The sequence below is a fragment of the Apium graveolens genome, chromosome 10, assembly GCF_009905375.1.
Source record: "Apium graveolens cultivar Ventura chromosome 10, ASM990537v1, whole genome shotgun sequence".
NCBI lineage: Eukaryota > Viridiplantae > Streptophyta > Magnoliopsida > Apiales > Apiaceae > Apium > Apium graveolens.
This window is the reverse complement of record NC_133656.1, coordinates 173,836,072-173,850,847: the sequence shown is the minus strand read 5'-3', so window position 1 is coordinate 173,850,847 and position 14,776 is coordinate 173,836,072. Positions and strand designations below refer to the sequence as shown.

General features: G+C 36.2%; 1 protein-coding gene across 2 annotated transcripts; it reads right to left on the bottom strand.

The window, feature by feature from the left end:
- Window positions 1-1,342: 1,342 nt before the first annotated feature.
- LOC141689367 (clathrin heavy chain 1) lies at window positions 1,343-14,372 on the bottom strand. 2 transcript variants are annotated; one of them, XM_074493642.1, is made up of 30 exons: window positions 14,121-14,371; window positions 13,495-13,699; window positions 12,744-12,832; window positions 12,577-12,655; window positions 12,340-12,467; window positions 11,204-11,302; window positions 10,952-11,060; window positions 10,662-10,741; window positions 10,328-10,555; window positions 10,176-10,241; window positions 9,391-9,507; window positions 8,452-8,649; window positions 8,220-8,336; window positions 8,048-8,107; window positions 7,606-7,692; window positions 7,253-7,336; window positions 7,036-7,170; window positions 6,883-6,945; window positions 6,700-6,804; window positions 6,492-6,604; window positions 6,153-6,405; window positions 5,929-6,065; window positions 5,576-5,854; window positions 4,484-5,486; window positions 3,724-4,209; window positions 3,458-3,628; window positions 3,182-3,367; window positions 2,830-2,952; window positions 2,306-2,416; window positions 1,343-1,883 (listed from the first exon to the last, which is right to left on the bottom strand). In XM_074493642.1, the coding sequence occupies exons 1-30, from the start codon at window positions 14,163-14,165 to the stop codon at window positions 1,725-1,727; spliced, it is 5,115 nt and encodes a 1,704-aa protein (XP_074349743.1). In that variant the 5' UTR covers window positions 14,166-14,371; the 3' UTR covers window positions 1,343-1,724. The 2 variants fall into 2 exon arrangements, with proteins under 2 accessions (XP_074349743.1, XP_074349742.1); XM_074493641.1 differs by having other exon boundaries at window positions 6,700-6,945; window positions 14,121-14,372.
- Between the last annotated feature and the right edge of the window lie 404 nt (window positions 14,373-14,776).

Sequence of the window (14,776 nt, the reverse complement as noted above, 5' to 3'; positions counted from 1 at the left end):
CAAAGTAAACCGCATTTAAGCGACATGCTCTGATTTACGAGTCATAATTATAGATTCTCCTCCCGTGAAATTCGAACTTGTGACCAAGAGAATAATTATATTCTCTTTAACCAACCGAGTCAACCCTTGCGGACAATTATTCTAATAACATATAATCTTAACTATTTATTTTTAATTATATCAAATCAACGATTGAGATTGTTTTTGCGATGAGCAAAGTTTTAAATAACAAGTCTATTGCGCTTATTATATATAAAAAGGATATAATTTTCAAAAAACAAACTCCCCAGGAAAATCAGTATTTTCTAAAAAAAATGGATATTTTTGCTGACAAAAAATTTGCCTACAAGGCTACAATATAACTTGAATTTGAGTTTAGAGTTTGAACTTTGTTCGTTTAAAATAGTTAAATATAAAAATATAGTGCACTGCAGGGAGGGGGGAAATCCTAAAAAGCTCTCGTGTTTGTCCTCACTCCTCACCCCTCTTAAACCGGTCGGAGTCCCTCTTTCTTTCTTTATCTTATTTATTATTATTTTTTTCAATGATACTCATTCTTTAGCCCTTTTATGTATCCAACTTTTTGGGTTTCTAGTCAGAGTTTAGTATTTTAACTATGTTTTGAGTTATTTTTTGCTGAAAATGATTTTTATGATATCGATAGATCTGAAATGCGCGCATCGAAGTTGTGTGAAAATGAAATAATGGTATAAATTGCAAAAACTCATATTTTATAGAAAAAGTTTGTTATACTATGTGGATATCTGGGTCTGTTATTTCGGGAATTGAATCGAATTTTTTTTATTTATTAAAAAGGCTTTGGGTATAAAATCTGAAATCTTATACAAGTTAAAAGAGATAAAATTTGAAAATATTATTCTTTCAGGTTCAGGATTAGTTGTAATTAAACTTTCATGTCCCAGTTACCCAGATGTATAGACCCAGGAATCATATAATTTCTAATTTCAGCTTTCATTCTAGTTTCATATAATTTCTTTTGACTTGAAAAATATACCAACTTATTTGAATCCGTATCTTTTCATATTTGATATACACTTGTCCCGGTGAGTGAACTAGTTCTCGTTCACAAGAATGAATGTAAACGCAAATGTAAATATACAAAACAGATGGCTGGATAGTCTATATTCAACCCCACGTCCCCACCCCAAAGATATAAGCTGAAGTGGCAGAAATCATAATTAGTATTGTGATAAAAACTTTTCTAATCAACACAGCTATAGTTTAACGGTATCCAAATTCTACTTGCATAAAACTATATTACGGGCTAGTCACACTCACACCATTAAAACCATAAATTAAAAACCAAGATCACGGCAATATATAGTCAAAACAAACCATAAATTGTCAAAATGATAATAAAAACCAAACACAAAAAGTTGCATACTGTATAATCCCTTTTTCTTTTGATACAACACAAGATAATTCTCAACTTGCCACCTAAGTGCTGCAAAAAATTGCCTCGACTACCAAAGAATATTACAAAGAAACAACTATATCCAAACTATTGACAACCATAGGTGGAAATGATGTTATTACCAAAGACCTATATGCTTTAACCCATGGAAACACTATCAGCTAGAGAAGAAAAATAAATGAACATCAGCTGCCCCACTGAACACCGGGGATTATAAACGCTTCAGTTTCCTTGTACTCAGGTATTCCTTCTGCAATGTCTAATTACTTGCAAATTCCCGCTAGAGTAATCAATATCCTCCCATTGGTGGCATGCCAAATGGGGGCATTGGAGGCATCCCCATTCCTCCCATACCTTGTGGTGGTGGCTGGCCATATCCTGACATTCCAGCTCCTCCCATACCCGGTGGTGCCGGCAAAGCAAGAGGCAACAACTGGGCATACATATTCTGCAAAAGGTGCATAACATAGTTAAACAAATTTCAACATTCATTATCATATGACTTTCTGGCATAGAAAGGAATTGACAATTAGCAAAAAAAATTGAGAAAATTAATGACGATGATCATCATAGGGATATTCCCAGCAAACAGATTAAATAGAATTGTGATGCCCATTTGATCAAGTTGATGCAGAATTGCAGGTCGTTACATTGGCAATATAGCAGAAAATAGTGGGCCAAAACTCACGCTTTCTCACCCTTCGGTGAAGGTCCCATACATTTATATAAATATATAAATTTTTGTATTTATCACATTTCAAGTTCCGAACTCAAGATAAAACAAAACAAAAAAAACATCAGTTTATAGTCGGTGCTTATAATGAATGTGGAGCAGTCTATCTATAGGATGAGCAAGATGTCAAATAGTACCTGTTGCTTAATCACATCCTTCTCTTCACTTTCCTTAGCCTTCATTTCTTTAGCTGCCTCTATTTTGTCCTTAATTAATTCATCAACTTTGCCTGTGTACTCACGTATAAACTGCACCAAAGAAGACCAGATTAGTACACCAAGTCAAAATAAACACATGAATTAGGTAGATCCACATCCACTAACAAAATCCTAATGAGAAAGCGGCCTAGATATCTATAGTATCAAATCAGTATATATTAGGCTAGCTTTGTTTGTTTTAAAAATATTTTTTAAGTTTTCCAATATATGTTGCGTAGGAAATTAGTCGAAGATATATATTCTGCAAGTCCAACAAACACAACAAAGAGGTGAGGAATTACAAACAATTTAATTCAGTTTCCTTGCCTGATATTTTTCAAAAAAACCTAACGCTATGGAATGAATGACACCATACATGAACCAACAAAGCTCTCTATCTCACACAAAAGTTCTTTCCACATATCCGCCCACCAGCCCAAAAAACATAAAAGAAAGAAAGTAACCTGCAACAGGTACGGGAATGCAAAGTCAATCATGTTATTCATCCAAGCGAGTTCAAGAGCAACATCAGCACGAATCAAATCATAACAAACGAAGAGGCATGATGCAAAGCATTCCTTCTTTCCCTACAGAGGCATTAAGGAAAGTATCAGTAGCAGAAAACTCAGATAATAATATTAAACAATTCTTAGTAATGCTGCAACTTCAATAAGTGAAGTTCTGCTTCTGTTCACAAGAACATTTGACATGTATCAATACATTAGAACTTTATGTACATGGGGATATAGGAATGCGGATTTGAATCTATGACCGAGGTCATGGATACGACAGATTGACCTAGGGGATTAGCAGTACCTGCTCAATGAAATATACAAGCAAGTCCTCAGCCAGTTCACGATCTCCAGATTGTGAAGCAGTCTCCATTGCATCTTTGTAAAGATTGTCTTTCTTAGAAAGCGCAATAGACTGCTTCCATCTGCCAGCTTTTTTGTAAATATAAGCAGCTACTCTTCTCATCTCAAGAAGTTCATGCTTCTCAATCTGTGCTCAGCAAAATTAAAACAGGTTCAAAACTGGGATACTTTGAAAGCGAAGACAATAAGCAAAAAAGATAATGCACTTCAATATCACCTTCTGTGCAAGGCCGATCTGATCAAAGTTATCATGCAAGTCAATCGACTCACGCAACCTGTCATAGTCTTCCTCCTCTACATAAATTTCATTTAGAGCCTCATTGACTGCAGATATATCATTGCTCTGAACTGCAACCATGTAGGGCTTCACAAGATGCAGATAACCCGCCTGAAACACACAAGGTACAAGAATTACAGATTGGAAAAGCAAACCTACAAGTTCAAAACTGGACAACGTATTAAATAAAAAAAATAAGTTTATACCTTCCGCATAATATCAACCACACGTGTATGGTCAACACGTAGTGCTAGAACATTGAGCATATCATTGATAAGATCAGGATGCTCTTGTAAGTAAAAGTGGACAGCCTTGTAATAAAGCTCTACGTTTGCCACTTTAACTGCAATATCTTTGAATTGCATGTGATCCCAAGCATCTGGGGAATGATTCATAACAGTCGAAGCAGCATTGTCAAATTCATCATACTGAATATACAAGTACACAAGCTCCTTCCAATGTTGTTGTTCATCACAAGCTCGAATAAGCTTGGGGATGTTGAGACGGGTAGAAAATAGTTTAATATGCTCCATAAGCTTCTCGTGGCGATATCTAGCATAGAGGACCCCCAACTCAGTGAAGATTCCCATATGAGCACGTTCCAACCCTAAACCACTCTCCATAAGAGAGATCAGTTCATTAAAGCATCCTCTGTTCTGATAGTACTCGCTGACCTCTTCTAAGTCATCAACCTGCCAAAGTATTAAAAACATTCATTAACAAGCTGGAACAACAGATCCCCTACTTAGAAATCGTAAGGTAAACGGATGTTAATTACATACTAAAACTTCAACAGAAATTACAGGCAAAAGCGCAATGAAACAAGAATATTAATGTAACTGCACAAGAGAACTTAGCATATAACACTTCCTTGAGCGGCGATGATAACTGTAACTGCACCAAGGCCCATATTTGAACTAGAGAAACTATAAAGACTATAGGTACAAGTTGGGAGAAAAAAGTCACCTGGACAATAATATTGAGACCACAAATCTGAGCCAAACGGAACTCTTCTGCATCAACACAAGCAAAACAAACTTCTTTCCATGTTTTTGAGCTATTTGCTTTTCGAGCGGCATCAACAGCACCTTGGAATTGTTTTAGTTTAACAAGGGTGACAGCCAACTTGGCCCAGTTAGAAATAAATGCATAGATTATCTTCGCTGCCTCATACAAGGCTTCATCATACAACCGGTCCCCGACATTATGCAGATTAGCAACATTTGGCATGAGAATGAACTCTTCAATGTCACCAAGTCTATCAATCTTTGCATAGGAATAGATAAGTTCACTGTCCACCTTGGGCTCTTTTGTCTTCTGCCTAACCATCAGAAGGTATCTTACCAAGTCGTGATAAACATCACCATCCTCAGCAGCATGAATAACTTCCAGAAATTGAGTTGCATCATCAGCACGAATAAATGACTCAATCGCATCGCTTACCAAACCATCCCTCAGTTGAGCTTTACCCACCTGGCTCCAAACTGCATCTTCTTCAACTCGAAAAGCAAACTCTACAGCCCGTGCAATATTTTGAATATTATCCAGTAGAACATTAACAGCTTGGACATTCAAGTTAAACTTCTTGAAAATTGCAAAAGCTTCTTCATACAACTGTGCTTCCACTGCCACCTCCCCAACAGCAGGTCCGTCGAAATTATCCAGCCTATTAACGTAGTCCATTACTCTAGACGGATCGGCCTTAATGGCAGTTAAGATAAGCAAGTTCTGCAGGTTAAAGTTCCCACTAAATGCAGAGTTCTGAAGCACTATCTTTTCCAAGAGCTCAATTAACTCATGAGGAAGATCAGCAGTCATGAAAGCTTTAACAGCGGCAGAAACTTGCTCAGGGCTCTTGCTTTCGGGAAGAGCAGTAGAAACGACTTGATCAATGAGCTGTCTTCTATATTCATTTTCGGGATTAAGAACCTTGTCCCAGAGATCTCCATCCATCCTTTCAACAACATACCTGAAATGAAAAATATGGTTTTTAAGTATAGAACCCTCTATTTAAAAAGTACCGAGTGCATTACGAACATTAGAACAAAAGTAACACACCTGGCCTGCAATTTGAACAAAGAATTCTTGTTCGTAACATTAATCAATTCATCATCACATTGCCCTCTCCGATATGCGACCACAGCAAGTGTTGGATCTCGCTTCTCACAGTATTTTCCAACCACACGGGAATCATAATACGGGTTGGTAGTGAGAAAGTGTTCTGGATTGTTGTTGCTATCTATGATGATCTTACCAAGAGCATTATGAACATGTACATCCTGACTTCCTTCACTCACAAGATGCTCCAAAAACTGGGTAAGTAACCGAAGCCGATTCCTGAAAGACATCAACTGTGAGAATGCAAACTGCAAAAACAGACAAGACGATGACGGAAAGACTAAAAACCATACCTTTTCTCACACTCATCCACCAGGGGTTCAACTGGAAGAAGAGATCGTACCGATAGGATCAGACCTTTAATGAAATCTTCAGGACACTCATCATCTAGCAGTTGCCCGACAACCAAAGGAGCATTTCCAGGATTGACCTAAGGTAGGAGAATAGACTCAGCGTTATAATCAAGAAGCTATTATATTGCTAAATTAAAGGTCAAATATACTTGTTAAAGTTTTACCTTCTGCACATAACCTTCAATATAGCGAAGCATATTGTTTGTATATAGGTAGTGTGTAAGATCTGGAACGAAACCGAAGCGGTCACAAACATTAATCAGTGGGCGTGCATCTGGAAGTTTGGCTTCCATTAAAAAGTTCTTTGTTTTTTCAGCATCATAGAAATTTGATTCTCTTGTCACACGCTCAACTTCCTTGATTTGTCCAGTCTTAGCAGCTGCCTCAATGTACTTGAAGTGAATATCAGGATCCTCACTGAAAATAGACCAATTAGGTATTTATAAGCTACAACCTAATTTATTTTAGAAATTTTCTAGAAAAAAGTTGTAATTAGTTTTTACCTAGAGCTCAGATAAGACCCAAGGAAGAAGTACAGCCCCTCATATGACTTAAATTGCTCAAAGAGTTTTATACAAGCATCCACGCCCAACTGCTCGGAATATTCTTTGGCAACCTGCAGGGAGTAAATTTGTTCAGTTCCAATCCATCTCAGCGAAGGATGAATCACTTGAAAATAATATTGAGCCCGAACTCTATAAATTTACTTACCTGGACAATAATCTGAAGGTTGCCTCTCAGATTGACAAGTAAAAGGTCCTTCATGCATTCCAAAGCCCATTCTTTGGATAGGGTGCCAAAGAATTCCACAAGGGACTGGGAAAAAAAATGTATTGTAAGTACGAGAATATTCTGAGACACCAGCAAGCACAAGAACAGGAAGTAAAGACAAACCTGTGGCTCAATTGCATGAGTATTCACGATAACACGTTTAATATCAGGCAACTCTGCGTAGTGCTGGTAAGAAGATTATAACATTAAAAAAATGGAACAAAAAAAGTGCAAAAACACAACAGTAGACCCATGAAAGATAGAGAACTCTCCAACCTGAAGAGCTCGAACATAAAGACCGGCTTTTTCACAAAGTTGGGCAATCCGAGGACGATCATAATGGCTAAACATGCCATTTGCTAAAATAGCATCAGCAACATTTGGAAAGGTAACAAGGTTTATTTCCAAAACCTACATAAGAAAAAAAATTATATGATGAAAAATTAGGATCAGATAAGCGGAACAAATTTCTTTTGCATTCGTAAAACATCACCTTAGTTTGTAAGAAAGCGTGTTCTGGCAAATTTGGCTTCAAAACGTCCAACAAAAATGCTGTTGCCTCACGGATCAGGTTCCTCTATTAGAAAATTTGAGAACGAAGTTAAATACAAATCAATGTTTGCATATACTAAACTTCATTGTACACTGTCTTGTGAAAAAACTGTCTAAACTTCTTAATAATGAGCAAAGAATGATACAGGATATTTGATAGTAATATCACCATGCTCAATAGTCCTACACACACATAAACACCCCTATGTATCCATAAGGACAGTGAGAAATCATATGCTTCAGCAACGATGTTCCTCAAAAAATATTCAAACATATCATAGTGATAGTATTAACCTGAAGAAAAAGATCAGTTATGGTGTTGTAGTCAACTGGACAACCTCCCTCCATTTGCGACATCATGAGTGCAAAATTTACAGCTCCCTACAATGAGAAAAAGCATAAAAATTATGACTTCAGGTGAAGAAAAAAATATGTTCACCAACATAATTTTCAAGCCCAGTCACTGAATACATAGTCATCAGTAAAATGTGATATTACTGTAACCTAGGACTACGTGATCCACCTCAGCCACCTTTGTCCCCCATCCCCATCACAACTTGTGGGAGAAGATAAATTGCTTACAAGACTGAAATAGACTACTGAGTGCACCAAAAGATAATCGTCTGGGGAGTATATTGCGGATCCAAAGTTGGTGTACTTTGGGAGTTCACCAACAACAAATTTGATATGGTGCAGGTTGAGGATTAAACATCCGATAGTTTTAAAGATAGCATACCTGGGGATCTGATCTAAGGATTGTTTGCAGGAGGAACAGATAATCAGGTGTATAGCCGACCTGTTCCAGGAAAGTAAAGTAAGACACAATATCACCACTTAAAAGAATAGGAAAAGCATTAATATTAATTACATATAAATGATCACTGCACTGCATCATGTAAGTCACAAACCTGTTTGGAGTAGATAAGAATTTTGTCAAACTCTCTTCTTTCAGCAAAAGCAGCCACGACTTTTGGAGTTGCTCTTGCTTTGATATAAATTTTCAAGGCAAGATCATTATCAACAGTCTACAAGACAAACATTCGTAAGATGTCAGTGACAAAAAAAAACATAAATTGAAAGGACAGCAGTAAGATTAGGGCTGCACAAATATAATTTACATGTAGAATTAAAAAAAATTACCTTAACGAGGTCCCCAAGTTCCTCGCTACATTCCAGTTTGTCCTCAGCCAACCAGTTCTCCAAAAGATTCTTCTTATTTTGATTCACAACAAGCCGAGAAAGTTCTAGAGACTCGAATGCATTTAGCTTTCCCTTTGTCAGTAGTGTTCCAAAGTACTGTAGGAGAGGCGGAGTCTGTCCAGCTTGGACAGGAACGCTCTGCAAACAAGAGAAACACTTACTCACATCTTGTCCATTGCATAAGTTGCATAGAGAATTAAAATCACATGAAAACGAAAAAATCAATCGTAAGTGCTGCCAGTAATTTTCTATTGAACTGATCACATAAGAAGATAATCAAAAGCCACACATTTTCAGATTCGGAATGTCATAAAATCAGAGATATGCATCCCCCATTTGAAAGTTTCAGTCTACACAAAAGATAAGAACTGCGAGAATAATTTTCTTGGCAGATAAAGAAAGATCGTACAAAATCTGCCATCGTGAAATTTCTTTTTTACTGTACAGCATGTAGGATTAGTAATCTTCGCTTTTATTTAGAATGGTTTCTCACCCGCATCCAAATGAACACTTATATTGCATGAAACACAGACCACTGTCAAACTATATTACATGTACATTTAATCTTTTATATAAGAATAAACGCTGATGCCAAACATATCAAAGATCCATGTAACTTATGCAATAGTACACAACTACACAGTTAATCAATCTATAAAGAAGAGATAGATTACTATATATACTTTGTGTGTATGTAAAATAATAGAATTCAAGATTACTACCAGTTCACTGTACAGAAAGTGAAAGCCGGGCAAAGAGATCAAAAGCCATTTTACATATAAGATGGTTACACAACTGCTTCGAATCATTAAACAAACATTAAAATCTCCTTTAAGAGAAATTAAGATACAGGAGCAAATTGCAGCTAAACCGAAGTACCTGAAATTTGGCAACTGTGTCGGGGGTACGGAGGATTCCTTGAGGAGAATCTGCAGCTAGTTCAGCAGCCTCCTTGTACTTTGTTTGAGCAAATAGCTCTTGGAACCGCTGAACCACCTAAAATACATACAAGAACAGGTACAAACAGTCAGAAGCGCAAATAACTCATTCAATGACACTGAATGGCTAAAATTCATTATTTTTTAACTCTATAATTTAAATTGTTAAAGTGCAGTTCATATTTTTCCAAGATGACAAATCTCATATCATATTTTACTTTCCTTGTATGAAAGTATGTCTAAATTACATGCACACTTTTAGTAGTTGCACTGATGTTTAAAATACAATTACATCCAAGGCATGTCTTTTATTCGTACCATCTATAGATATGATGGAAGTATAAGTGTGTCGGCAAACAAATTTGTTCAAAATTTTAAGAATACATTTAATGATGGTCATCGCAGCATAAAAGACAAGTCCTAGGCTAAGGCGGATAAGACATGCCACCGAGGGTCCCCAAACTGTAAGGAGAATTTTTGGCCCCCATATCTACTACAATTTGTACATTTAGAAAAAACCAAAAAATCTAATTAATTTAGGAAAATTTTAACTATAGTTCTATTATTAGGGCATCCATGCCCCATAAACATAATATGGTAACTGAATCTAATTTATCACACACACAGATACATATATATATATATATCCAAATCTAGAATATATACCAAAAACCTATCATTGGGAGAGGCAGTGTTATTAAAAGCATTAGAGAGGTATCAACTTACCAAATTCTCTGCACCGGGTAGGTTTCCTCTTTTAGCAAGATTGACAGCAAGTTCAAGGTTATTCAACTGCAATAAACATAGAATAATTTACTTAAAAAACAACCTTAATATTACATGAAAGAAAAATACTAAAGATTACTAAAAAAACTTACTTGGCCACTGACAAAAGGCACAATAGTAGATTCATTTACAGTAGCAAGTAACACTTGACCTCTTCTATTAATGGCATAGAAACCCCCAGCAGATGAAGCTTCTGATGTTAAGAAAATCGGATCTGGGCTAATCCTATTTCTGTAGACTGCAGTTGCTGTTTCAAGATCATAAACAAATAGAAGTCCTAGCTTGGTAATCACATAAATCAAACTGTATTTATGGGATATCTGCAAATATAAAAACATTTCATGTTAGATAAAATTATAGTCCACTATACTACTGATGGTGAACACTGAATTAAGATATTAGTATAGCAACTGAAAGAATACTGACCTGCATGGCAACTGGAAAATCGTCATTAAAATCAGGAGGAAAGAACAGATCTGCTTGTTTCTTTGTAAAAGCTGCTTTCCCTATATAAGCCAACATAATCCAAGCAAAATCAGCATCGATTGACATTTATATTCTAGTACTAACACAATACTGGTTATAATAAGAATATGAAATGAACATAGTATCTCAATCTGGAGCCTTCTGCATAAAAGCGATGCTCGGATACCGACCTCTTTCAAGTAAGACAGCTCAACAACATCAGCAGAATTATTTTATAAATAACACATTACCTGGCTGGGCACCGAGCTCGATAACATGCAATTTTGATGTAACTTGTCCAGCATTTGAGCTTTTTGTTGCAAAAGAAATAAGAATTGATGGATTCTCATTCCCTTGAACCTGATCCAAATTCAAAAGAATTCATCAAAATACATATAAAGAACCTCAGTGCAACAGAGCAAGACAACAGACTATACAAGAACAACAAACTCATATGTAAGAACAAACAACAAACTCGAAGGACAGAAAGATTTTAAACAGACCTTAAATGAGGCAAATGAGGCTGCATGTGCTTCAAGAGCCTGACTGCGCTGCTGATCCACAGAAAAAAGTTGCATGTTGCCCTTCACCAATTGGGGCCTCTATAGATTCGAAGAGAACAGAATGTTAGCAAAGAAATATAAAGAAACCTGATCAATCAATCATACTTCGTCAAAATAAGTTAGGTAATTTGCATCCAAATTTTAAACAGATTTGAGTTTTACAACAATGCAGATTGCAGATACTACTATCTATCATAAGATAAATGTATTAACAAACTTACACCAACACAAACATCTCCCCATTGTTATCACGAAGACGACTATTCACCAACTAGTCGACGCGAAGGTACTCAGGCGCCGAGAGTCTCGAAGCCCGACTTGTCATCGCCTGAGAGTCTCGAAGCCCGACTTGTCATCAACTAGTTGACGTGAAGGTCGTCCAAGAGTCTCGTAGTCTGACTTGGGCCCTTCATAACCATAATTGTGGTGTACCATGCTTATTTTGAACTTATTATTCTATTAATTTTGATTTAAATATAAAACTAACATGGTCAGTTATATTATATATTAAATCTAGTAATTATATGTATAATGAACACTTTGTCGACTTTTACGACTTGTCGGGCAACTTGTCGACTTGTCTTCACGAAGGTACTCGAGCGTCGAGGGTCGACTTGGCGCCGTGATAACCTTGCATCTCCCCCCCCCCCAATTAACAGAAGACTAAAATTTAGTGCAGCACAGTGGAGTACATCAGCACTAATTAGATCAAACCAATTACTTTTAAACCAAAGGAGACTGAAACTTGTTGCACCAAAGCAGCATAACACAACTGATAGAACATCTTGAAACAATTAAGTTTGTATTACCCCGCCCCCAAAAAAAAGAGCGTGAAAAATGTTGTTTCAGATTAAAAAATTTAATCACTCATGGTCAGGCTAATCGTCAAAGACAACATTACATCCTGCACTAGGATAGGATCATTTAATTGCTGCTTGATTTGATGAGCTCAAATAGTCAAATTACGACAAATAATGTAACATTCTTTTTCACAATACTTTAGTTAACTTGATTGCAAAATTTTACAGCATCAGGTACTTGAGAACTAAAAGTACATGAGAACTAGAAGTACATACATCAGGTGAACCGGGAGCAATTCCAATCAGAACCAGCCATTTCTCTGACGGATCGCATCTATAATTTATAATCTGATTGTTTGCCAAATTAGCTGTTCTATCAAACATTTTAACAGGTTCGGACTCGCCTGAATTAAGATAAAAAAAGGAAAAATCGTTTTCAGACTTCGATCAGATGACAAAAGAGAAACTGATAAGCTCCAAATTCTAATTTTGGCACAAAAGTTGGCATCATACCTTCAATAGACCAATGATACACAGAGGCTTGAGTGACCAAACCCAACAATTTCGGTGTGATCCACTTCCAAAACACCACCTTTTTTAGAAACAAAAAAACAATAATCACCTAAAAGTTGTGTGTCAAATAATAAACAAAAAATCGCAGCAAAGGGTATGAAACATACCTGCTCCGGCATCTGGTATGACTTAATTTTTGCCTTCAGCTCAATGTTAAATATTTGTAAGTGGTCCTGAGTAGTTCCAGGAAGTGAAGCTTCAAAAAATATCACATTTACTAATTAGATTTTGTGACGTGAAAACAATTACACATCCAGTTCTTCTAAAATTTAGAAGACACCAACTATGCATAAGAAAGTTAACAAGAATATTTTTAATGGCTATAGCACGATGAACCTACTATGTCTTGATAAAGAAGAACGGATACCGAATATAATTACTCACTTTGTTCTTATCACCAGAATTTCATGGTAAAGTAATACACCTGGTAGCAAATAATTTAATTGTTTCTGCATACTGCAGAAGCAAAAGCATTGGCTTGGTGATATTTTTACGTGTATAAAAAAAGGCACTCCCCAATAAGTCAACGTGCTAGATTATAACACATCAACACTACGCCATGCTTGCAATTTATTGTTTCTCGCAGATGTCTTTGCTACAAGTCGAAAAATGCGTATCTATAAAAGATATATTTACAAGAGTTTTTTTAGACAAAAGACATTAGATTCCAGAAATGGCATACAACTCGATTTCATGTAGCAGCTAAAAAACAAATAATATCAGGTCAATAAATAAAGGGCAAAATTTAACCATCCGTACCGATAATGCGGACAAAATAGCTGTGCCATAATAGCACCAAAAAAAATACTATAACATTTAAAACACGATCCTTCACGTAAATAACAAATCCAAAGATACCTTTCAAAGCAAGAATTCTCGAATTCGGATTCATGAGAGCCGAATCAGCAGTAATAGGCCTCCTCAAAGGCTGCGACGGCATGCTCATATCAATAATTACTACACTGTTCTGTGGTGCAGTCTCCCGAACACATATATACTTCTCCGATTCCATTGTAACATTCGTAAAGGTGATGAATTGTGCATTGATCCCAATACTAGGCAACTGCAATATCAAATCAAACTTACTCACAAAACTAACCACAAAAAACACTTCGAATCACATACAGCAACTCACATACATCAATCAAACTCACAACACAAACAAACTATATACATCAATTCACATCCATTGATAAATCTCGCAACACAAGCGAATTAAGCATACATCAATTCACATCCTTTGATCAATCTCGCAACAAATATAAACTATACACAAACCACAGATCTGATATAAATCACAAAAAACAGATCTAACACTACTCTAACATACATAATTCGCATCAAAAACACTCGTAACAACACAAATCACGTGTCAATTAAGCAAAAACAACGATTCAAACAATTAAACACATACAAAACACGTATCTACGCATAACAATCACAAAAGAACAATCGAATTAAGCTAAAATATATATCGAATTTACCGTAAGCGCCTCTTTCATAGTGATCGGAGCGTTCGCGGCCGCCATGGTGACCGAGGCGCGAGATCAGATCTGCGAGAGAGACGAGATATAGATACAGACACGTACGTATATATGTATCTATAGGTGTATGTATATGTAACTGGTAATTGAGATTTGTAAAAGCTCTTTCGCTCCCTCGAGAGGAAGTTTTAGAGAGAGAGTGAGAGAGATCTAGAGAGAGAGAGTGTGCGCTGGAAATGAAACTGGGGGCTCAGAGAGAGAAGAGAATGATATATATATAATTATTTTAGCTGGAAAAAAATTGTGTAGTACAGAATATTTTGATTAATATACTAGGTTTTTTTTGTTAAAAAGAAAATTCAAAGGTGAAAAACTAGGCTGTTGGGCTTGGGATCCAAGCTCAAGAGTTCGGTTAGGTGGGGTACAGCTATTAGTTATACTTGATGCTTAATTGTTAAGAGAAAAAAGTTCCATGCTATAGTCTTGAACTTCACCCAAATACATTGCTCCATGCGTTATGATTTACTAGCAACATTGGTCTCTTCATTTTTCTCGTAATATCCATTCTACTAACCTATATAAGGTTTGTCTATACTTTGTTAATGATATAAAATAACAAGATGATCTCTTTCATTATTATCTAGTTCTCACTCGAT

Bases quoted from the DNA above. Each gene is read 5' to 3' on its own strand.
- LOC141689367 (XM_074493641.1), bottom strand. From the start codon at position 14,165: ATGGCGGCCGCGAACGCTCCGATCACTATGAAAGAGGCGCTTACG. The intron at 10,242-10,327 runs GTAAGTTTTTTT...TGTTTATTGCAG, and splicing joins TGCCTTTTGTCAGTGGCCAA to TTGAATAACCTTGAACTTGC. The intron at 8,108-8,219 runs GTTTGTGACTTA...TTCCTGGAACAG, and splicing joins TTCTTATCTACTCCAAACAG to GTCGGCTATACACCTGATTA.